At 39.5% G+C, this 24,015-nt stretch overlaps 1 protein-coding gene across 2 annotated transcripts; it reads right to left on the reverse strand.

Moving 5' to 3' along the window:
• Positions 1 to 490: 490 nt before the first annotated feature.
• On the reverse strand, positions 491 to 24,015 carry LOC124137529 (eukaryotic translation initiation factor 2-alpha kinase 1-like). Of its 2 annotated transcripts, XM_046503859.2 has the most exons (17): positions 23,677 to 24,015; positions 22,895 to 22,992; positions 22,178 to 22,372; positions 19,457 to 19,590; positions 17,756 to 17,811; positions 17,056 to 17,179; positions 15,880 to 15,960; positions 13,115 to 13,196; positions 11,270 to 11,336; positions 10,064 to 10,532; positions 8,880 to 8,970; positions 8,053 to 8,153; positions 7,608 to 7,728; positions 5,482 to 5,573; positions 4,238 to 4,375; positions 2,922 to 3,017; positions 491 to 2,419 (listed from the first exon to the last, which is right to left on the reverse strand). In XM_046503859.2, exons 2-17 carry the CDS (start codon positions 22,983 to 22,985, stop codon positions 2,219 to 2,221), a joined length of 2,139 nt encoding a protein of 712 aa, XP_046359815.2. In that variant the 5' UTR covers positions 22,986 to 22,992; positions 23,677 to 24,015; the 3' UTR covers positions 491 to 2,218. The 2 variants fall into 2 exon arrangements, with proteins under 2 accessions (XP_046359815.2, XP_046359816.2); XM_046503860.2 differs by lacking the exons at positions 491 to 2,419; positions 2,922 to 3,017; positions 4,238 to 4,375; positions 5,482 to 5,573 and adding an exon at positions 5,581 to 6,744.

A 24,015-nucleotide genomic window follows, 5' to 3' on the forward strand; every position in this document is an offset into this window, starting at 1 on the left:
AAAAAGCATAGTGGAACTTGGGAAATAATTTTAAGCAAACTGTAGGAAAAAAAAGAAATTGCTTTGTGGTCATGAGTGAGTGAATGAGTGAGTTGGGGTTAACGCCACTTTTAACAGTATTCCAGTTATATCGCGGCGTGTCAGCTTAATGTGGGAGGAAAGCCCGAAGTGATGCAGGTCTCAGACGTTTACCACTTCGGTGAAACCCACGAGCACGGGTATGGTGCTGACAAACCTAGAAACATAATCGGGGTGAACCAGGATTTGAACCCACAATCATAGGTTTCTGGTGTGTCCAAGGGATGCAACTCTGCACAGCGAATCGCGGCGCCTTAGACCACTGGGCCACCCGTGCCCCCTATGAGGCCTGAAGGTTTGTAACATTGCAATAATGAAGTCTGAATTCTCATTCTCGTTGTCCTGCCTGGACATAAGCTTCCAGTCACTTGTTACTTCACAAGAGTAAAATCCACTATGCTTTTTCAAAGTGTTTCAGTATGACTAACTGAATTCTGAATAAATCCATGTAAAGTACAGGTGAGTGAGTTGCATGTTTTCCATGTCTTTATAGACAGATATACAATGCCAGTCATACAGGGAAGAATCTGTTGAAACCAGATTCTTACTTATTCAGATTTCTGCCATTACAGGACAACATTTACGGTACCGAATTTACCTTAATATCAATAATATTACTTTCAAAAGTATATTTATTTCCTATTTCTCTATCTCCTGCTATTATCTTACTAATCTGTACCCTTGTCTAAACCGAAGTCCTGTTTACACAGATGCAAATGTACATGCAAAAACTACTGTTGACAAGAGGGCGGCTGGGTTCAGAACAATCTACATTTTTTCAGCTCGTAGGAGAACGAATACCTTTTTCCTTCCTGAGTTTAATTATTAGGTCAACTTAAACTTATTTCTAGTGGTCTTTTTCAACTGTACATATGAAATTGTGACCAAACGTATGAAAATGAGGACAATTAATAAGGGGAGGTAACCAGGTCCTGCAAAAACCTCTTGTGCAAATAGTGAGTGTTTGATTTTATGCTTCTTTTGGCCATATTCCAGTAATATCACAGCAGGGGACACCAGAAATGGGCTTCACACATTGTACATATTTTGGAAATCAAACCCGTTCCTTCGGTGTGACGTGTGACAAGTGAAAATTGTCCACTAGGCTACACCACCGCACCTTTGGGCAAATAAACAGTTGACAAGTCAGACTTCATGATATAATAATAAATAGGCTATTCATATTGCACATATTTCAACACCAGAAAGAGTTGAAAGATCATAAATTTTGTGGTTTACGCTGACAGCCTGAAATGATACAAAAGAAAAGTCTGTGCATATTATACACGACAGATATATATGTCATCATAATGACAAAAAATAAATTCTGAAAACCTCTATGATCATTGTGTTTTACATATTTTACCTTTACACTTGGGTGTTGTAATAAGTTAAAAACAAGCAAGCATTGAAAAGAAATAGGTATAATTCTCATTCACGGGAACACAACTGCTAAATTTCATAACAATTGTAAAGGTTTTACCGGTACTCATTTCTTAATGTTGCAGACCCTGTGGGCAAGAAAGGGCCCTTGTCATACCTTGTCCTCCATGGTTTAGTTTGTTGCTTTACACCTCACTCAGCAATATTCCAGCTATATGACGGCAGCCCATAAATAATTGAGTTTGGACCATACAATTCAGTGATTGATATTGTGAGCAACAGTCCACACCTTCACGTACAATGACATGCAATCAACCAAGTCACCGAATCTGACCTCCCGATCCATTAAGTCGCCTCTTAAGACCAGAATGTTTCTGGGGAGCAATTCTAACCCAGTTCCCCACTGGGCTTGTCCTTCATGGATGATGATGATGATGATGATGAGGTGATGTTCATATTCTTCCACAAAACCTGAGATAACTGTCCTCCCTGATGAAACATATGATGACAGGTATTATCACTCAACATAATAAATAGTGTTCATCCAGTCTATCAGAAACAATTGCACAATGTATGTTGGATTTCATTCATCAAGCACCATATGAAAGTTGTGTCACAATGAAACACACTTGGTTCTTTACAACAGGACAATACATAACTCTGTCAGGCCCTGTCTCTTGGACTCTGTCATCTTCCTGTTTACCCTGTGACTTGACAATGATTCAAACTTCTCACAGAAAGACCTCTGTAACTCTCTTCACTGGTTAGAGCTTGGTGAGTTAAACATCTGAATTCTTAGCCTGTCCAGTTCTTCCTGAAGCTGAGCAATAGTTCTGTCTCTCTCCTCCCTCTCCCTCACCACGTCCTTCAGGAGGCGGTCTCTGTCCCCCAGGTCTTGGCGGAGCGTGTCTAGGTCACCCTCCTGCTCTGACACCTTCTTCTGCAGGTTGTAGATGATCTGTAATGATGAATGATGAAGGTAAGGATTTGACTATATCTGGAAACATGGAGTGGTTGGGTGCGAGTGCTGTTGAGATTGTGGTTCAGAGTGTGGTTGAGAATGTTATCAATGACTATTTTAATTACTATATTTTCCATGACTTTTCCGTGACTATTACATGATATATAACAACTTTCCATTTTCAAAAACACATTTGTTGTCCTGGGTAACTCAAACTAAAATTCCATGACTTTTCCAGGGCCCACTTGCACAAAGCGATCTTAGTGCTACGACTATCCTAAGCCTATGTTAAAGTATGGAAGTTACGATCATCTTAAAGCTATGATCGCTTTGTGCAAGTGGGCCCAGAACCCTGTGATATATTGTTGAGGAAGGTCAGCACCCTAGGCCCATTTGCACAAAGTGATCTTAGCGCTACAACTATCGTAAGCCTATGTTAAAGTATGGGAGTTACGATCATCTTAGTGCTAAGATTGCTTTGTGCAAGTGGGCCCCGTACCTGATCTTTTGTAAGGAAGAGGTCACTTGTAAGTAGGGCTTTCGCTGAGGGACGCTCTGGGGGCTCAGTGTGAGTCATCTTGAACACTGCCTTGGCCTGGGAAAAAACAGAAACTTTCTAAAGTTAAATTCCTTTTCATACTTCTACTTGGTTTGTTGTTTCCTAAATCATATTTCATCATTATCAACAACAAAAAAAGATCAGCAATGGCAGAAAGACCCTCTCCATCCTCCATACCTCCAGGGCTCACATTCCAGTAAACCTACACTAACCAACTTACAAACCAGCCTCAACGTTGGCTTGTGATACATGTTGGTTGGTTGTTGTTTAACGCCGCACTCAGAAATATTCCAGCTATATGACGGCGGTCTAAATAATCAAGTCTGGACCAGACAATCCAGTGATTGACACCATGTGCATCGATCCACGCAATTGGGATCGATGACATGTATCAACCAAGTCAGCGAGCCTGACAACCCGATCCCATTAGTTGCCTTTTACGACAAGCATAGTCGCCTTTTATGGCTAGCATGGGTTGTGATACATGTAGCAACATGGCAGCCAGTCCCATTGATTATGAGAGAATATGAGAGAAATTCAACACTGAAAAAATGACTGACCCGCTAAAGAAAGTCCTCAACATTTTTTTGTGGAAAGGTTGTCTTCATATCCACCTCCCTTACCATTTTCTTTTACCTTTCCTAGACGTTTCATTGGTCGGTAAAATGTTAATGAAAATCAAGGGCAGGTAATTTGAGACCACAAGAACCATGGGAATGGATTTAGGGGTAAGTGTAGGTTTACTCAAATGTTAGCCCTGGAGATATTAAGGAAGGACTCACCCATGGTAAAATATATCCCAATGCACAAGGTCACACAGGGGCTTGATTTAAACAATGTGTAAGAAACCAGACAAGACAGTCTAATTCATCACACTTATGGGTATGTATGCTCTCAGTGACTGGAAATAGCTTTGGCTGATAGTATTTCATCATAGTGAGTGAGTATGGTTTTATGCCACTTTTAGCAATATTCCAGCAATATCACAGCAGGGGACACCTGAAATGGGCTTCACACATTGTGGGGAATCGAGCCCGGGTCTCCAGCGTGGCGAGCGAATGCTTTAATCACTGGGCTACCCCACCGCCCCGTATTTGATCATAAAATGGTGAAACAAATCAGTGCAAAATAAATATATTTTCATAAAATTGTCGATAGAACTGTCCAAGTTTGAATTCCAAACCTGGGTCAACTGTAATAATGAAGATATGGTTGTAGTTTAATATTTGGGACGATGACCTAACAAACACCCGTACCTGCCCAGGCCAGTGCTGGGAGAATATCTGAGGTACATCTCCCTTCTTGAGACTGGTAATAGATGCATGTCTCTCCATCTCCGTCACAAAGCAGTTGTACTGCTCAAACAGAATGACTCCGAGGCTGAAGATGTCACACTGGGAATGTGGAAGAAAATGTAAAATTACACTGTGGTCATTAGCTGGAAATTTAGCACCTCAACAATTTGAGAATATCAGTACGTCAATCTTATTAAAATCTGACGACACCTCCATGGGTCTTGTCAGGCGAACCCTGGTTGAACTCTGACTTCCCAATCTAAATGAATTAAATATACATGTGTTCTTGAGACAATCAGATGTCAGCTTCTTCAAATGATTTGGTTTCATGTCTTTACAACTTAAATTTGGAAAACCACAAAACACAAATATGTGTTGTATGCTGCTTTTAGCAATATTCCACCAATATCACGGCAGGGGACACCAGGAATGGTCTTCACACATTGTCCTCCTGTGGGAAATCGAAAACCGGGTCTTCGGCGTGATGAGCGAGGGCTTTAACCACTAGGCTACCCTACTTGTAAGGGGATTCCGTGACATGCAGAAACGACGGTGTATGCAATATCCACAACAAGATCAATATCTTCACACAGAGATCACAATGGAGTAAAAGATCTGATTATAATTAGACTGTCAATATGTCCGCTCAGGACACAATAAATAATATTTATAGACAATGTTTCAAATTACACAACAAATTAAAAAAATTGTGAATGAGTTTTTCTGTCACTGTATTATACTTTATCAAACATATTTAGCTTTGTGTCCTTAAGATTTTCTTCATCATTACCACCGTTGACTTAATACAAAATACTGCTGGCTTAAATTTCGAAAAATATTTAACAGAGCCTTAGACTTTTGGGTATTGATATTTTCATTGGAAACAGCAAGACCGACTGTACAGAGTATGTATATTCCTAATCAAAGACGACACTAGGTATGCTAGTCAACATATTGTGGCATAAGACAATATGTGATGATAAATCAATACTCTTCAGTTAATCAGGTTTTCATTTTAAGCAATGCCCAATCAGTATCAGGAAAGCGAAAGACCTTACTGAACCTGTTCAAAATCACGTACAGCGTGTAATCCCTACTGGACTCAGACTTGAGGAGTAGATTCAGGATATTGGCACTATGTAAATGCCTATGTTGTTGTTGTTGTTATTATTATTATTATGATGCTAATTCTCCTTTTAGCTCACCTTGCTATCATACATGCAGCCTCTAAGCTGCTCTGGGGCAGCGTATGTTAGAGTCCCCACCTCGGCTGTGTGACGATCGAACTTGAACACTTCTGTGACACATTGACAAGAGTGACAGAGTTAAAATAACACAGGAGTCAATCTAAACACAAGATATGTCCAACAACATTCACTCACTAACTCAAAAGGGGGTGTGAGTGATGAAAGTTGATGCTGGTTTTCATGCTGCAATCAGCATTATTCCAGCTATTTGACAAAAACAACTTAAATGAAACAACTTCTTTCCGACTATGTGCTATCTTAAGGCACTGTAGCTCAATTATTTTTAAATCTGTACCATTATACATCAACTCTTAGTAATTTGGAATACAGATTAGGCCATAATGAATTTATTGTTTGATTTTCATTCCCGCCTGCTTCACTATCAAACATCCAAATTTGAACATAACTTGGCACCTTTGGCACCTTTGGCACAATTCAATTGACACACAATGTGGTAGGATTTGTTAAGAAACATGTACATATTAGGTTCCATGCCTGTAGAGGTAACCATGCCTCCGAAGCAGATTATGTTTCACCTTGACCTTGACCTTTGACTAGTCTTAACCCAAATCTTTTCAAATCATGGCTCACCCTAGAGAAGGTATGTACTCAGTAGTTTAACAATAAATAAATCCTTCAAAACCAAAAAATATTTACTTTGACCTATCTCTTGACCATGACCCTTGACCTTGTCATAACATGTGTCAAAAGAAATCCCAGGGCCATTTGGAAGAGGTCCATGGAAGAATTATCTTTAATATCAATAATTTTTGTGTAGTAGATCTTGGAAAATCAATGCCATGTCAACTGTCAAATTACAACCAAACCTTAAAGCAGTCCAATTTCACAGGGGTTGCTGAATAAAATGGATGAAAATCTGATTATTAACAACAAATTTATTACGGCCTTTAAACAAGTTTACAATCCAAACATTTTGTTCATGATACCATCGATGAGATCCTCAAAGTACTCAATGATTGAATGGTAGAGTATCTGAGTACCAAACAAAGGTGTTAACAAACGGTTATAACAGGCAATACAAACACTAAGTATGAACCGAATTCATTACTCAATTATTCATTATTTGATCAATGGTTGGGTTAGCCATTTTCAATGTGTCTGAAACTGGACTTAATTCCAGTAAGTAAATTTCAATATCACCATTTTCAGGATCATCCATCCGAAGTTTCAGCTTCACAGAATCTGCAGATTCAGAGATGTCTAAAATGTAGAAGTTAATGATGGATGAAGGGGCAAGGGAGGGGCAACCCACCATCATGTGCATGATGTTAGATTTTACACATACTGACTGCTCATCAAATAACACGATGGTCAAAAGTTGATAGCTCAAATTTGGGCCACATGTAGACATTTTACGGTAGCAATTAATTCTTATTACAGCAGAGATGGGGATCCAAAATAAAAATTTGTGCATTATAAGTGGTTTCAGTCTAAAATGAGGTTCCTCTAGATGTAGCAAGAGAACACGAAGGTCTAATGTCATGCCAGTATAAAAATCGAAATAAATGAAACTATCTTTGATGTATGAAAATATTGCTGGGTTCTTCCAAAGTCTTAAGTTTTAGCTCCATCAACCTTGTGGTTTCAGAGATGTTGGTTATGTAGATGACAAACGTAAGCTCACATGAACTTTAGTTCGATGAACTAAAAATAATCCTATTTTCCCTTTTGTTACAAAATGTCACTGCTTAAAAATTGTACATAAAATACTCAAAAGAAGTTAAGGACCACCTGATTCGTTATAACCATAGTTCGTTATAAGCATATATACAGCATATATACAGCAAATGGACGGGACCAAAAAATAAATTTTTTATATCCGTCAGTTCATTACAAGCGTGTTCGTTATAACCGTAATTTAATGTATAGCAAAGTGAAAGAATCGTGTGGTCCTTAACTTGTTTTTAGTGGTACATTTGTATGTCTATTTATTTGAGAGTGAATTTGCATGTTTTCTTGAAAAGCAGCTATACCAGCTTTCAAGACTTTGTGGTGGTCTTTCTCTGATGAGGAAGGGCCTGAAAATTAGTATTTTGTTTCACCCGATTTCTGTGTTTTTGTACCTTTATATCCAGGGGGAGATAACACAGTTTCTCCGTCATTGCTCATGATGTCCTCCGTAGCCAGACCAAAGTCTCCGATCTTCACATGGAGGGATGAACCTTGGAGGAAAATATTCCTCGGCTGAAATCAAACATGGAGAGAATCATGAGTCCGCGTCTTCTTCACAACCGGCCAAGTCTGTTGTCTGTTGTCCTAACATATACAGGATTTGATGTTTCTTTGTAGTTTAATGCCACACTTAGCAGTATTCCAGCTCTATGACGGAGGCCTGTAAATAATCAAATCTAAACCAGGACATCCCTAAACTGCCTGAAACTAGCCCTAGGGATACCCTTAACATTAGACAAACTAGCTGGTGGGTACGAGTAAATTTGAGTCATGAAAGCAATTGAGCAAGCTGCAGGCAAAGCAAAGCTCCTTCATATCATGTTCTGTGTGACTTACCTTAAGGTCCCTATGCATTAGGCCTTGTGAGTGGATGTAGTCAACCCCTCGTAGAAGTTGATGAAATATCCTCATATTGTCACTATCAATGTTCTTCAGATCTAAAATAAACATTTTAAATTTATTTCAGACATGAGCAATCTTACATTTCTTCCAGTAACAGTAGATAGTAGAATCCTCTACTGATTGCCAACAAAATGTCGGGTAAATACAACCATTAGGTTCTGTAGCTCACCTTGTTCTGATATTAACAATATTACACAACAAATTCTGATTTTGTAACAACCTGGACTATCAATGTCATAAAAGGGTAAAAACTCATGTTTTTTCACTACATATAATTTACATACCATATTACATACCTTATTCGACATAATAAGCGCTCTCAAAATTAGAAATAGGGGGCTCTTATTACAATATTCTCTCGGTGAAAAACAACAGAGTTGAAAGATCGTAAATTTCGTGGTTTATGCTGACAGTCTGAAATGTTTATATATGACAGATATATTTTACCCGAATTTAATTGCCCATAATTAAGGATAATTAACACTTATATTCACGAATAAATAAGTCTTGTGTACATTGATAGATCGGAAGGGGTGCTAATTGGGATTGTTCCCTCGCCAATATATTAACAAATATCGCTGTGGGCGCTTATTACGTCAAATACGGTAATCACCTGTAAATAAATGGCAACACAAGGTGACAAAAGTGACATTCTCACATGAATGCTTTTTCAGCCATGTTAAAAAATGGATACCAGGTAATAATTCTGACCTTTGTCAAACAATTTTACGCTACTTTTCATACATCAATGTTCTCCTCACCTGAGTCTTTGATTGCCTCATTCCTCTGAACCAGCCAGTCTGCCAGGGTGTGACTACACAGCTCCATCTGTATGTACAAGGTCACGCTGGTCTACAAGCAGAGAGAAGAGTGCATCCACTCATCATGAAAACAGCTGGGAAGCCATATCTTTTATCACAAATAACAGTTGTATTCCGCAAACCTTCGGCAATCATAATAAATACATTTATTCCTTAAGTATGACATTTATGAAATGGAAACACAGGAGAGTAAAATAGATTTTAGTAATATAATGTCAATGTTAAATTTATCATTACACATATTTTAACTTCCTAATCTAACTTTACGTAGGAATAACAATGGAACACAATATCTCAGTGAACCACTCCATTTATTATATGGTTCCAGCAGCTATGTTTATTTACATAATCTCTCATGCAAAAGGAAACCTCTATCTCAACTTTTGATTTGATGTATCACATAGAAGCCTTCAATTGCAATTCATCCCAATGAAGATTTATTGACTCATATATTGACGTAAAATCAATTATTTCCAATCACCTGCCCACTTTACTTTCCTGATCCCAGTTTCCTTTTGCAAACTGACAACCAACAAGTTGCCAACACAACCAGCGTCTACTTTCCAAGCTTTTATCAAACCATGTAGCATGGGCCCTTAAGATTCACAAACTAACTGCACAAGTTGCTATACCGTATTTGACATAATAAGCGCCCACGTCAAGATTTGCTAATATATTGGCTAGTGAACAATCCCAATTAGCACCCCTTCCGACCCCTATTCGCATTTAATAGGCACGCTTCCTTCCCCGATTCACGTATACATGGTATAATACCCACTCGTGTGCTATATGCACCCTTTATTATTGGCAATTAAATTCTGGAAAAATATATCTGTCGTACATAAACATTTCAGGCTGTCAGCAGAAACCACAAAATTTATCTTTCAACAAAATATATTCAAAATAATATTCTAATAAGAGCCCCCTATTTCTAATTTTGAGAGCGCCCTGGGTGCTTATTACGTCGAATATGGTATATGAAATTGACTGAGGAGAGTTACATTTTAACAGGAAAAGCTAAACCAAACAATTGCAATGTTAACTATTAACCCGTTCCAGACAAGAATGTAAAATTAAATTTATTAGTACAATGTACCTAGTTATCAGTGAAAACAAATACTCACAGCAAAAGGAGAATTATCCCCATCAAAATCATCTCGATCCATCGTGTTCCCAAAAGACTTCTCAGTACTTGGAATAGGTTCACAGCTGATACTCCTGCGATACACCCTCCTCGTGCTTGTTATTGCCCCAGTCTCTTGATAATGACTCTCGGCGAACACCACGTCACTGCCTGTGTTGGTGTTGCAGTTCTTCTCTGACACACCATACGTCAATACTTTGGTGGCAGTGAAGAAACTGTTGGCACTCTTCTGTCGCTGAAACACGCTCAGTGACTTGGAATGTGATGCCTGAGGTATATTGAGATAGTTGGAAGTTAATTTTACGTTGTGTCCTATATCAGAATTTGTATAACTTGGATCCAGCTCCAGAATCTTGGGGCCATGTCTGTCATCCAAGTTATCTCCTGTGTTGGTGCTTCCAAATACAATGCTGACACTTGGGCTGTTGCCTTGGCGACCAAAACTTTCACTGGAACAAGCATTTATAGTTTTAATTATTTCCTACTAAAATTTTGTTCTGTGTCAGTGATTTGTGCTGTTGTGTATTCCACAGAGCAAGAGTCAACTAAGTTCTCTTATTGGCATCCATAACAAACATTTAACTCAACTACTACAAACATATAACTGACCTACTACATACATTAACCGATCTACTACACAGATCAGAGTCTTTTACAAACATCCAAACCGTCTATCACAAACATAAGAGACCTCTATCCCAATCATCAGAGCCCTCTATCACAAACATCAGAACCCTCTATCACAAACATCAGAACCCTCTATCACAAACATCAGAGCCCTCTATTACAAACATCAGAGCCTTCTGTCACAAACATCAGAGCCCTCTATTACAAACATCAGAGCCCTCTATCACACACATCAGAGCCCTCTATCACATACATCAGAGCCCTCTATCACAAACATCAGAGCCTCTATCACATACATCAGAGCCCTCTATCACAAACATCAGAGCCCTCTATCACAAACATCAGAGCCCTCTATCACAATCACTAGAGCCCTCTATTACAAACATCAGAGCCCTCTATTACAATCATCAGAGCCCTCTATGACAATCACTAGAGCCCTCTATTACAAACATCAGAGCCCTCTATCACAATCACTAGAGCCCTCTATTACAAACATCAGAGCCCTCTATTCCAAACATAAGAGCCCTCTATTACTAACATTTCATCACATAAATCTGACCTCTCTGAGGATGAGCTGCTGTCATCTGAGGTGTGGCTGGTGTGACTGGACGTCTGAGGACCTGAAACTAAGTGAGTGAGGACATTACGACATCAGTGAGGCAATGAGGATGCGATTGTGGACTTTTAAGTGAGGGCTTGAGTGAGGATGCGAGTGGGAGTGAGGATGCGATTGAGGACTTAAGTGAGGGCGTGAGTGAGGATGCGAGTGGGAGTGAGGATGTGATTGAGGACTTAAGAGAGGGCGTGAGTGAGGATGCGAGTGGGAGCGAGGATGCGATTGAGGACTTAAGTGAGGGCGTGAGTGAGGATGCGAGTGGGAGTGAGGATGCGATTGAGGACTTAAGTGAGGGCGTGAGTGAGGATGCGAGTGAGAGTGAGGATGCGATTGAGGACTTAAGTGAGGGCGTGAGTGAGGATGCGAGTGGGAGCGAGGATGCGATTGAGAATTTAAGTGAGGGCGTGAGTGAGGATGCGATTGAGGACTTAAGTGAGGGCATGAGTTAGGATGCGAGTGGGAGTGAGGATGCGATTGAGGACTTAAGTGAGGGCATGAGTGAGGATGCGAGTGGGAATGCGGATACGATTGTGGACTTAAGTGAGGGCATGAGTGAGGATGCGAGTGGGAGTGAGGATGCGATTGAGGACTTAAGTGAGGGCGTGAGTGAGGATGCGAGTGGGAGCAAGGATGAGATTGAGGACTTAAGTGAGGGCGTGAGTGAGGACGCGAGTGGGAGTGAGGATGCGATTGAGGACTTAAGTGAGGGCATGAGTGAGGATGTGATTGAGGACTTAAGCGAGGGCATGAGTGAGGATGCGATTGAGGACTTAGTGAGGGCATGTGTGAGGATGCGATTGAGGACTTAAGTGAGGGCATGAGTGAGGATGTGATGAGGACTTAAGTGAGGGCGTGAGCGAGGATGCGATTGAGGACTTAAGTGAGGGCATGAGTGAGGATGCGAGTGGGAGTGAGGATGCGATTGAAGACTTAAGTGAGGGCGTGAGTGAGGATGCGATTGAGGACTTAAGTGAGGGCATTAGTGAGGATGCGAGTGGGAGTCAGGATGCGAGTGAGGACTTAAGTGAGGGCGTAAGTGAGGGCGTGAGTGAGGACATGAGTGAGACTGTGAGGATGTGAGTGAGAACAAATTTCCAGTTATGTCACTCTGGCCTGTCCAGGCAAGTAAAAACAGTGACTGAAATGAGCAAATTTCCATGTCAGAGATTCAATGACACTCAATCAACCAATTCACAAAGTCTGGCCTCCAGACAGGTTTCTGGGGATCCATTTTAACCCGGTACTTTCACAGAGTACACAAGCATAAAATACTCATATCCCCTACTAATATGACATGTCCGGTTGTGTGCAAGGCATTAGCCCCTAAGGCAAAATTGTTGCTATAAAACTCTAAAAATAATTTAAAAAAACAAAAAACAAACCCAAACTGTCAAAAAGCACCAGTTCATCACTAGACCTATCTATGTGCCAAGTTTGTTGAAGAAATATCGTACAGATTTCAAGATCTGCTCTGGAAAGGAGCACATTCTGCTATTTTCAATCTAAGTCAAAGTCGTTGCCATGGAAACTTGAAAAATACTTTTTCAAAAATCTCAAACTATCAAAAGGCACCAGTTCACCGATATGACCTACCTATGTGCCAAGTTTGGTTTAGATGTCTCTCATGATTTTTGAGTTCTGCTCTGGAAACGAAACCTTACAAAAGACAGAAGGATGGACGGACAGCACCCATTCCTATACTGAATATAGTATATTCCCCTTCCACTTCATGGCAGGGTATAAAAATAGGTATCTGATCAAGGCGATCTTCATTTACTTCATACTCACTGCCATGTTCTAGCCATGCTGCATTGTAGCCAACAATATTGCTGTGTGTGAGACCTGCTAATGCCTTTACTTCTCGTAAGAGCTGAAATGTCAAGAGAATAATTAAAATATCAGAATATATTCTCTATTTAATACTGAGCCTGTCGATTTTGATTTCAGGTCGAAAGTATCCATGGAAAGAAGACCCAAAGGATTGTATACTTGATAAAAATAAAGTTGTTGAAGTTTGTAGTCATTGAGTTTCGTGAGTCCACCTGAAGTACAAGCAGGGAGGAAGACGTAAGTCCAAGGAAGGGCAGTGAGACATGTATTGCAAGCTAACTCACTGTTAAGTATTAAATAGAGAATATATTCTGATATTCTAATATTTTTTACTTAGCCTGCATTACATTGTGCATAAGCCTGTATCAGTCGGTAGGCAGTAGTGCATACCTTCAGGACAGACTATAAGAGCAACACACGATGGTGACATCAGCAACATCCTGACAGCTGATTGGTTGCACCTACAGGTGACATATGTCGCACTGATATCGACTCGAATCGATGGGTCCAGTCTTGTAAGTGTGTGAGACACAAAGTGTGACACTTGTGATAACTATTACAGATGAATTTCTTATGGAAAAACATTGAAATAGTGTTGTTTCCCCAAACAAACTTTCAAATATTCGGGGAATAGTGAATGAATGAAGCGTGGTTTAGTACAAATTCACCCCTCCCACTGAATAGCAGACATATGGGGGAGGACGCAGAAGTCAGTGCTCTCTATGTACTTCCTTGTACTTGACTGCAGATTTTGTAAGAAAATTTTGCATGTCAAAATGACTGTTGCATGCAGGGTAAATGTCTGAGGGATGTAGAGAGCATGGCATCAAGAAGTAAGTAAACTAATTCTGACTTCAACCCTCATGAAAGCAGGAGTAAAATGTAGTTAACATGAAGAATAGTAAATGAATGACGTGTAACTTCTGCATCCATGAAAGCAGTAGTAAAGTGTCATATACTATGCAATCACCCTTCCCACAGAACAGCAGAACAGTGGTGGGAGGACGCAGGCATCATTACTCTCTATGTACTAGCCTGCGGGTTTCATATTAAACAATCAGCAGTACTTTCCCAATGACTGTCGCATTCAAGGTGAATGTCTTATAGGGTAGTATAGAGTATGAAGGCAAAAAAGTCCACTTATTCTGCCTTCGTCCCACGAGCATAGACAACAGTGGCGACGAGGGGACAGGACGGCAGACAGCATGTTGTGCAACCACCAACAGTCTAAAACTGAGTATGCCTGTGTTTGATTCCCAGAGGCAATCCTGCATGATTGACTGAACAGAGCAGCTGCCATGTAAAGTCGAGGTGGATGCAAACACCCTGCTCTCGTTGGGATATTTGCCCTGGGAGGTTCGAGTTGCGCAATGCCGTAGGTTGCCAGGACTTTGTTTCTGGTGAAGTCACCTGCACAGGTCCTGTCCGTGGGGTGAAAGAGACGATGTCCAGTTTCCCATCTTGGGGCCGATGCTGGTAAATAGGCTTTTATCGCTCTGATGGAGCATAATATAAGTTCTTCCTTGTCTTAGGATCTGACCATGGAGGAGAGTGAAGTGCCTGTCAGGATGGTCTGGTTGTTGATTCTCAGCTATAAAGTTGCAACATAGGCCAAGATGTATGGAACCCTGTCTGCGTTGTTCGAACTGAACTCTGGTGACATTAAGGGCGAACAGCTCGTGCTGACTCAGGCTACTAAAGCCAATGCCAGGAAAAAGCCCATATTCTGCGAGAGACATCCGAAGGGTGGAGGGGGGGGGGCAAGGTTCGTAGGGAGCCAGTGGAGAATTTTGTGGTACGTAGGGGAATCACAGGAAGCGTCTGTCATGAACTGAGGACGCTGCTGTAGGCCGAATGTCTCCCACTGGGCGTTGTAGGGGTCCTGGTGGGCTCAGGTTACTGCCTTAGCTGCTTGTCTAGAGTAGTCCTTTGCTGACGACACTTTTGCAGATGCTTCAGGTATGTAGCTGGAAGCTATCTGGGGTTGGATGCCGGTGATGGCCGGCTAGGAAGTTTCAGCAGCTCGGGATGTGTCTCACTCTGGCCTGTTAGAATGATGGTCTATCAGGCGATAGAAGCAGAAAGTCAGGTCTAGCAGTACTGGGCGCTGACATAGTCTTTGTGGTCGGATATATCCTGCCATCTGTCTAGGGAGAGATGTAGGAAATCAAGAGTGAAAGCCAGCTGATCATACATCCGGCAGTTGTCGATATAGGCGGTGAACCTGATCCCTTGGCCTCATGCTAACAGTGGGAAACCAAATAGGTGAGCTAACAAAAATGGCGGGAAAAAAACAGAAGAGAAAAATGTGTAGAGTAAAACATATGGCTGCAAAATTCCAACAAATGGAATAACTATGTCATACAATCCATTGGTATGGTGTGTATTGTAAAAATATAAGGTACCAACTAGAAAATAAAACCCAAAATTAAAAGGATAAGGGTAAAGTTGAACAATCTTTCTGAGCTCCGTGCAACAGCCAATGCAACAATGAATACAGAGAGGGGAATGGGAGGTAACTCCAGGGAGCGGTCATTACTCCTGGTTCAACAACTCTATTCATATCAAGAATACAATTCTCTGAGTCTTCTTTCCATGGATACTTTCGATCTGAAAGCAACAATGTGCATAATGTTATGCAGGCTAAGTAAAAGATATAGTATCATACATGTCTGAATAATGATGACAAAAGAGCTCCTCAATAAAAGTAGGTGAATATTTACTTTTAAAAGTAGTCCTGCATTTCTATGTTTGAACTTGACTTTTTTCACAGCATACTCTCTTCCATCAAGTCGATTTTTGGCCTGAAAAAATAAAAGTATTGAAATCTAATTTCAAACTCAAACACTATCAGATTGTTTGTTATTTTATAGTTAAAGTATAGAAAACAAAGTAAGTTCTGCAGGCAAAATGTCCAAGGGGTCCAAGGGACAATTATTGTGTTTTTATGATTTTGAAATACCAAGAACTTTTTGTGAAAACTTTTGAATACAGTGCCAATGGAAGTAAAGTTGATGTAAAACTAACCTGTAACATAATCTGACAACATGTACAATATCAAGGAGAGCTAAACATTGGCGAAGGTTGAACTGTTTTAACACACTGCCAAGCATCAGAATTTTCATTTCCTGGTCTGATTTTGTTTTGTTTTTTTGTTTAATGCTGCATTCAGCAATATTCCAGCTATATGTTAGCAGTCTGCAAATATTCGAATCTGGACCAGGCAACCCAGAGATAGATGGTATGAGCAACGATGGCATGTTGACACACTAACAACCAAGCCACCGAGCCTGACCACCCGATCCATAAAATCTCCTCTTTTTTTTCTGGTCTGAAAGCACAAATTAAATACAAGGGATATTTTTGCAAGAATGCCAGCATGACTGTCAAGAACATTTTTCATTCTTAATATTGGCATGAGCAAGTGTTTGGAATACAGAAAATGCCAGGCTGCCATCAGGACCCACAGACTTTAGAAGCTGCAGGCCCTGACTAAACTCTTCAGGTCCTTATTTAAGAAACTGCAGCTTATCGTGACAAATAAATCAACACGTAAATATACTGCAGGACATAAGAACCTATATAAATTTGAAACTACGGACCCAACATGGGATCTACTAGCCACAGGTCTACATGCAGGTGTAAGCAAGGATTTTATCCTACCTAAATATTATCCCGGGGGAAGTTTTACTCAAGAGTATAGTATTCTACCTTGTGCCACACTGGTATGGGTTCAAATTCACTAGGGAGAATCATCCTGACACAAGCGGATTTCATCCCTGGGATAAAAAATAGGGTAGGATAATATTCACTCTTACACAGGTGCTAATTTCGAACACTTGACATCAGCTAGTAATCATGACACATCAGTAGAAAAAAGTAATAGCTTCAAATATTACCTTGAAAACTGAACCGAATCCTCCTTTCCCTAGTCGGCAGATTTCAACAAATTCATGTCTGTACCTAGAATCCTGCATGGCCAGACTCTGTATGCTCTGAGCTACCAGCGGCATTTCAGACAGCCTGCAAAAAAGTCAGTAGATCTGTGTTCAATTTTAAAATTCAACATTTTGCTAATATTCCTTCCTTATGCTAGATTAATAATTGTTGGCTGTAAATAAAATCATGTGAAAACTCCATTTTTATAAGGTGACAATAGATCCTTATTTGAGAAATGCATTATAAAATGTTCTTGCTGAACATATTAGACCTGAAATATTTACCTTAATAAAATTGAGACAATATACTTATATACCATGCTCTAGTCAGTGAAAACTGCTATATCACAGCAGCCTGTAAAGTAATTGAATCTGGACTAGACAAGTTGAAGTGTAATGGGGTCTAACATCAGGCGACTAACGGGACTGTGTGGTCAGGCTCGGTGACTTGGTCGATGCATGTCATCATATCCATCCCAATTGCGTGGATTGATGGTCAAGATGTCAATCACTGGATTGTCTGGTCCAGACTTGGTTATTTACAGACTGCTATCATATAGCTCAAATATTGCTGAGTGTGGCATAAACAAGACACAAAAAGACAAAACAAGGATTACACAGACATTTCACAATTGCCAAATTGTATTCAACAGCATCCTACCTTGGTGTGTCAGCCCAGTGGAGTTTCATGAGAATTGGGGGTAAACCAGCGGTTTGCTGAAAATTAATAAAGTTTAAATCATCACATGTCAGCCAATGTTGTATACTGAGATTTAGTTTTTATATAAGAACATTATCGAATTCATTATTTGTAAAATTGTCTTTTAATATATCATAGAAAGCAACCCAGGAAATCCATTCATTTTCAGGCCTGAAATTGAAGGAATCCAGACTTGCCCACAGAATTGCTTGGGAGTTTTCGGATAATTTTGATTCAGGGAATTACTTTGAAATGACACATTGCTCTTGATAATCCAAACCATGGCTCTGTATCTAAAGGGACGATATATAATTGCATTAGTGGTGTTACGAGACAGCAATACAGTATTGTAACGTGTTACAAGGCTTACGCTACAAAACATCAGTTACAAACCCTGTGTCGCAATGCATAAGACATTTCAAGTCCTACTGACATACAAGCGACTAACGGGATCGGGTAGTCAGGCTCGCTGCCTTGGTTGATGCATGTCTTAGTATCCCATGTGCTGGATTGATACTCATGATGTCAATCACTGGATTGTCTGGTCCAGACTCTATGATTTACAGACCGTTGTCATATAGCTGGAATATTGCTGAGTTCAGCATTAAACAACAAACAAACAAAACAAAGCATGCATATAATTATCTGCATTTTTATATTCATTTAGCACAACTGAGGTGCTCGTTAGGTTCCATTGCGTTATTGATATTTAAAAGATGGTTGTATTGTTTGATTCTGTTTATCATTGTTTATATGGTATAATATTTTGGGTATCGTGGTGTTTAAGAGAAAATCCATACAATACCGTGAGAGGGAGAGGTTTTTTTGATTGGGTTAATACTTGCACCAGAAGCATTGCAACGTACAATACCTGCCAGTTGTGCAGCAGCCAAACAGAGGTTCAGTTTATAGAAACTTACTCAAAAGAAGGTTGTTTGTTGTGTAATACTGCACTCAGTAATGTTCCAGCTAAATGATGACAATCTGTAAATAATTGAGTCTGGACCAGACAATCCAGTGATTGATATTGTGAACAATGCTTCCTGGGGAGCAATTTTACACCAGCACCCACCATGGCTTCAAAAAAAGGTAGGTGATCTGCACATACTTAAATGTGCAGCAAAAACATCCAAAGTCCAACTGGCATGTTGGGCTTCTTTTTTCTTTTTTCATGAACTTAAAAATATGGTCAAGCTGACATATTTGATTGGGGTCTTCAGACTTCTCCAAGATAGCTTGCCAGTAAATATTTACAAAACCGATGATCAAACTTAAGATATCTCATAATCAACAGAATCCTGAAGACCATGTCCTTTGTCATAACTGAGTGGCCACAAAGGTTGAAAATGGACAGAGAATATCATCTTCAGCTTCAGGATTCTTTTTTGAGACTAGTCCAGAGGACTAGTACAAACCATATTTCACTAGTCCTCAGAGTACCAAGTTCTGCTTGAACAAGAATGTTTACTTTGTTCGATTTTCAGTCAGTTTTATTCAGTTCCAATTTGTAGCAGAATTGAAGCACTGAGAATTGGTTTTGAATTATAACCCTCAATGCAACTAGTCACAGTGGACTACCATCACTGGATTCTGATTTGTTCTTAGAAAACTTTAGTAGTCTCGGTCTTGCGGACTAACTTGAATTTCAAAGGTTGGTCTTACCTTGAACATGTCTCGCTTTGCCTTATGTATCATGTTGTGTAGAGTGAGTCGGTATCGGGCCCTAGAACTGCTCATTTCATCAATGAAGGTCAGGGGGGAGATAACCCTCAACTTCGCCAACTGCTGACATATCACTACGACAAACAATTATAAAATTAGTCTAAGTTTCATAACAAAAAAACTTGCTATCAGAAAGCACTTCCTTCAACTACACGTAGTAAGGGTTCATGCGTGTTCAATCAGTATACCAACCTGCCCAACCCGTGAAAACATAGTGCTTGGCAAGCGGAAAAACATAATTTAGTTGCCCTTGGGCAAGTACGAAAGTTAGAAAGTTAGAAGATGTACCATGTTTCGAAAATAATTTGTAATTACCTCCCTCCACACAACTCCTCAATTGATTAGACTTGTTCCCTGCCCTAATTCAGTTGCCTCCCCCAGCTGGCTGTTGTACAGCATTCGGGAGCATGCACAACAGAGGCAGGGGACAATCTACTCATTGAATGCAAATCCCAAATGGAATTCCATCAGTAATTCCGACAATTACTTGGAACATCGAGATGTCAGTGTACTTACACGTTTCAAAGTTTCGAATGACCCTGCAATCTATCGGTCTGTCCCGCTAGAGTAACTGCCCTTTATCAAAGGGAAGCTACTCTAACCCTAGCCTGTGAGACGTCATGTTTGTTTAGTCTGTCCTGTCATAATGTTACGAAGTGCAGTCAGACGTACACACAGCGAAAAAACAAAACAAGGTAACAATTTTAACATATTTTGGCCAAATCCAACTGTTTTAATTTGGGGAAAAGGTTCCAAGTCATGGAGATCTACAATAACAGCTATGGAGTGTTGGAAACTGATCCCACTTGGCTAGTGTCCTTGTAGAATTGTTTCACCATTTATATGTCTAAAGTTGCTAAAACTTGTAAAACGCCTTAGCTACATCACAGTTAGACATTGATTTTCAGTATATTAGAATATGCTTTTGATAATGATAGCAATTATCCCAGTAGTTTCTCCAGATTCCTTATGGTTATAATTCTAACACGATCGCCGAATGACAAGGGCGACGCCATATTTGTTTCTAAACACTGAAAGAAGTCCTATTTGACCTTTGATATTTGCATCTCTATCAGCATATGATCCCAACGGATATCATTTTATTTGTTGGCTTTATCCTGCCGAGAAACCTACACATTATTTGATAAAATGCTTTATCATCGGAAACCCCCTTTTACCAGAATATTTGAATTCAAGTATCCCCTAAAATTTTACTTTTAACATTAGGCTTACAACAAGAAACACTTGACTTTCATGTTAAATTGAAACACTGTATGCATATATCATGATACATGTATATGTAGATTGGAATAATTTCTAAACATGTTTGCTTAATGTTTTTAAATGGCCATTTGGATAACACAAGACATTTTGTCTTTGAAAGATTTTGACATGGGATAAATATAATAAATTCAAATAATATTATGGAAGAATAATTACGGAAGTTTGATATGCCACAATTAAATGTTCAAACATGCAGGCCTCAAAGTTTAAATTTTGACCAAGTAGCCATATCATGCCATATGGCTACAAGTATTTTTTTCCAGGTAGCCAGGGGTAAAATCAAGAATCAAGCCAATATAGTAGGTAGCCAAAAACATTTGAAATTATCTTTATCAAATAACTATTATAATATGTACAAGCTACAGCTCAAGTCTTGAAATTGTATCTTAATGGAAACTCTACTTTAATTTTGTTACATGTGACTTGAACAATGATGCAATTTATGTTACTAGATTATATAGGGATATCCTCGCTTATCCAATGAGCATTGTCAACTAAAATAAAGTACTAATTACATTAATTTTTATGTATTTTGGTTCATTGTCAACTTTAGAAGGAATTATTTGCGAGTACAATTATGAGCAGACATGTTTTCCAATATCAGCTGTTATTTAGTTTTGTGTCTACAGATGTGTAACAATAGAATTTAGTCGCCACAAGATATTTTTCTAGGTAGTCATTTGGCTACCTCTGAATTTTAGACAGTAGACAAACTGAAATTTAGGTCACATTGGTTACGGGTTAAGTCCAATCTCATTAAAATCAGACCTTAGTTCTCGCTACCGCTAAACAAAGATCTGAAGACATCCCATTAGGGGTCACGTCAGAACGACCTTTCATCCGACCAATCAGTGCGTCGCTTACTAGATTATGAAAGTGACACTCAGAATGTGATTTCTTATCTTGCAATCTCAAAAACTTTAACATGGGGTATTCCGAATGATAGTTACAGGTTCAACGACTGAATCCTTACAATCTAGACCATCTATTAGCAATTCCAGAATGTTTTTTTGTTCAGGTTTCAAATTTGTAATCGAGAATTTGTCAAAATATGTTTGAAGCGTAGTTGCCAATTTGAAATTTGTGCCGTAAAGCATTAGAAAGCTGCCTCCTGATTGGTCATTCCATTGGTCGGTCAAAGTTCGCGCAAGGTTGGTCTGATGTGACCCGTAATGGGATGTCCTCAGATCTTTGTTTAGCGGTAGCGAGAACTAATTATAAGATCTGATTTTAATGAGATTGGGGTTTAGTCGCAACTTTGAGGCCTGACATGTAAGGTGCAGTGCCAAGAAATTAAGAAAGGATGAGTTAATACTAGAACCAAGTAAAAGCAACAAGAATGTCTCTCCAGAATCTATCTAAAGCCTTAAATCTTACTGGTAAAAAGTTGATTTGCCATGTTTGGATCCTCAACAGCCATGAGGCACATCTGTTCAAGGAGAGAAGTGATCAACAGGTGGGTCTGAACCTGCCCTGGTAAGACAATCTCTCGTGACTCCCTGGGCACATCTTGTACATGTGGTATCGACAGGGGAGGTGGACGATTGCCACTGATGCCTCTTAAATCAGAATCTGAAATTGATATTTCAATACTTACATGTCAATATAAAGTGTTGTTTTTTTAATAACAATTTGTGCTAACACCAAGATGAAACAGAACCTAACGTACCACTAGAGGTGGTAAGGGTTACTTGTGTACTACCCCGGCCCGTGGTTAGTCATATGATGTATTGTTTAATGATATTAAAAATAAAACTCCATAGTTACACTACAAGTTGCTAATGTTTGCATTTATTTCCGATGATGTATGCATACCTCCTGAACTTCAATTGTTAGTTGGCTCTGGTGAAACAACTACCAGTCAGCCATTTTGTTCCAAACTCTTGAGACCTACAGTGGGTACAAGGCTAGTTAGTGTCTGGTAATAGGGGGTTGGGTACCTGGATAGTAAAGTTGGACTTGTCCCAGTCCCATGCAGCTAACACATGCTAAAGTGGAAGCCATTCGGCAATTCAATATTCAAAGGTCCACTTCTAGTCCGAGAAAATAATTAATAGTCCGAGAAAATAATTTATAGTCTGAGAAAATAATTACCATCAAGGTTCCTAAAGGGCTGCAGAGCCCCCTTTCTTGAGAATGAAGTTTTAGTTCCTAAACTCCTCGTCAAGCTTTTGTTGCCTGGCATTTTTCACCTGTAGAAAGATACTGTATCTTAATCATGTAAACATCATGGAGAATAACACATTACATTCACATACAATGGAGATCAACAAACTAGAGTAAGATGTTGGCCAGAATGCAGTATATTGGACACCTTCTGCAATTTTGGTAAGGGATGTGCACACCTCATTCCTTAGTAACGGTTTCTATGTTTTTCAGATGCCATTTTTGTCGTCTTGCTAAAACACCAGGGGGTTTGGGGGCCTTGCCCCCTACTCCACGACTTGAATTAAAGACTTTCGTCAGTAAATGAAATCTTTAATTACCAAAGTAGATACAAAATACTTTATCGGTAGCATCAAACAAACATGGCAGATTGGTGTCCGGTATAATGCATATGTATGAAGATGTTTCTTATATCATATGTATTGGCTACAAATCCCTGCGAAATTGCTGACATTACATAAAGCAATATTCACTCACAGTCAAACATAGCCGAAAACAACTTTAAAAACTTGGTGAAGAAGGGAAAGTTAGGCTGTAGATAGATATGTCTATCATGTGTTTTAATATGGCAATGGAAATTATTACTGTTTAAAGAAAAATGTAAATTTGGCTATGACTGAACATGGAGGCTCATGAATAAAGTATTATTAGACATGTTTTTTAGACAGTATCAGTCACCAGCTGGTCATAAATCAACTGTCTGAACTTACCTGCACGCGTCTGAATGTTGTGCTGACTTGCGCGGTCTATGCTTTACATCGTTTATGCATGATAACCGATTTTGTCCATCATCCCCTAGTTTAGAACACCTGGGGATTTCCCCAAACAAGCATGCAGACGAAAACTGTCATCACACCTGTGGAAACTTCGAGAATGATGCAATCTTAAATGAACATTGCTGTATTGATGAGAGGCTATTTTTTCAAAACGCATCATCAATCTCGATTTGTCGCATTAATTTGATTGACGTGACATGATTCTATCTTGAGAAATTGACACTGTGATAGATTAATCCAAAAGTTTGAAGGACGCCGCCATGACAATGAATT

This window comes from Haliotis rufescens, unplaced genomic scaffold (assembly GCF_023055435.1).
Source record: "Haliotis rufescens isolate VD_foot unplaced genomic scaffold, xgHalRufe1.0.p SCAF_19, whole genome shotgun sequence".
Lineage (NCBI taxonomy): Eukaryota > Metazoa > Mollusca > Gastropoda > Lepetellida > Haliotidae > Haliotis > Haliotis rufescens.

Bases quoted from the DNA above. Each gene is read 5' to 3' on its own strand.
- LOC124137529 (XM_046503859.2), bottom strand. From the start codon at position 22,985: ATGCCAGGCAACAAAAGCTTGACGAGGAGTTTAGGAACTAAAACTTCA. The intron at 17,180-17,755 runs GTAGGATGCTGT...ACTTTTTTGCAG, and splicing joins CACTGGGCTGACACACCAAG to GCTGTCTGAAATGCCGCTGG. The intron at 2,420-2,921 runs GTACGGGGCCCA...TCATCATTACAG, and splicing joins TCTTCCTTACAAAAGATCAG to ATCATCTACAACCTGCAGAA.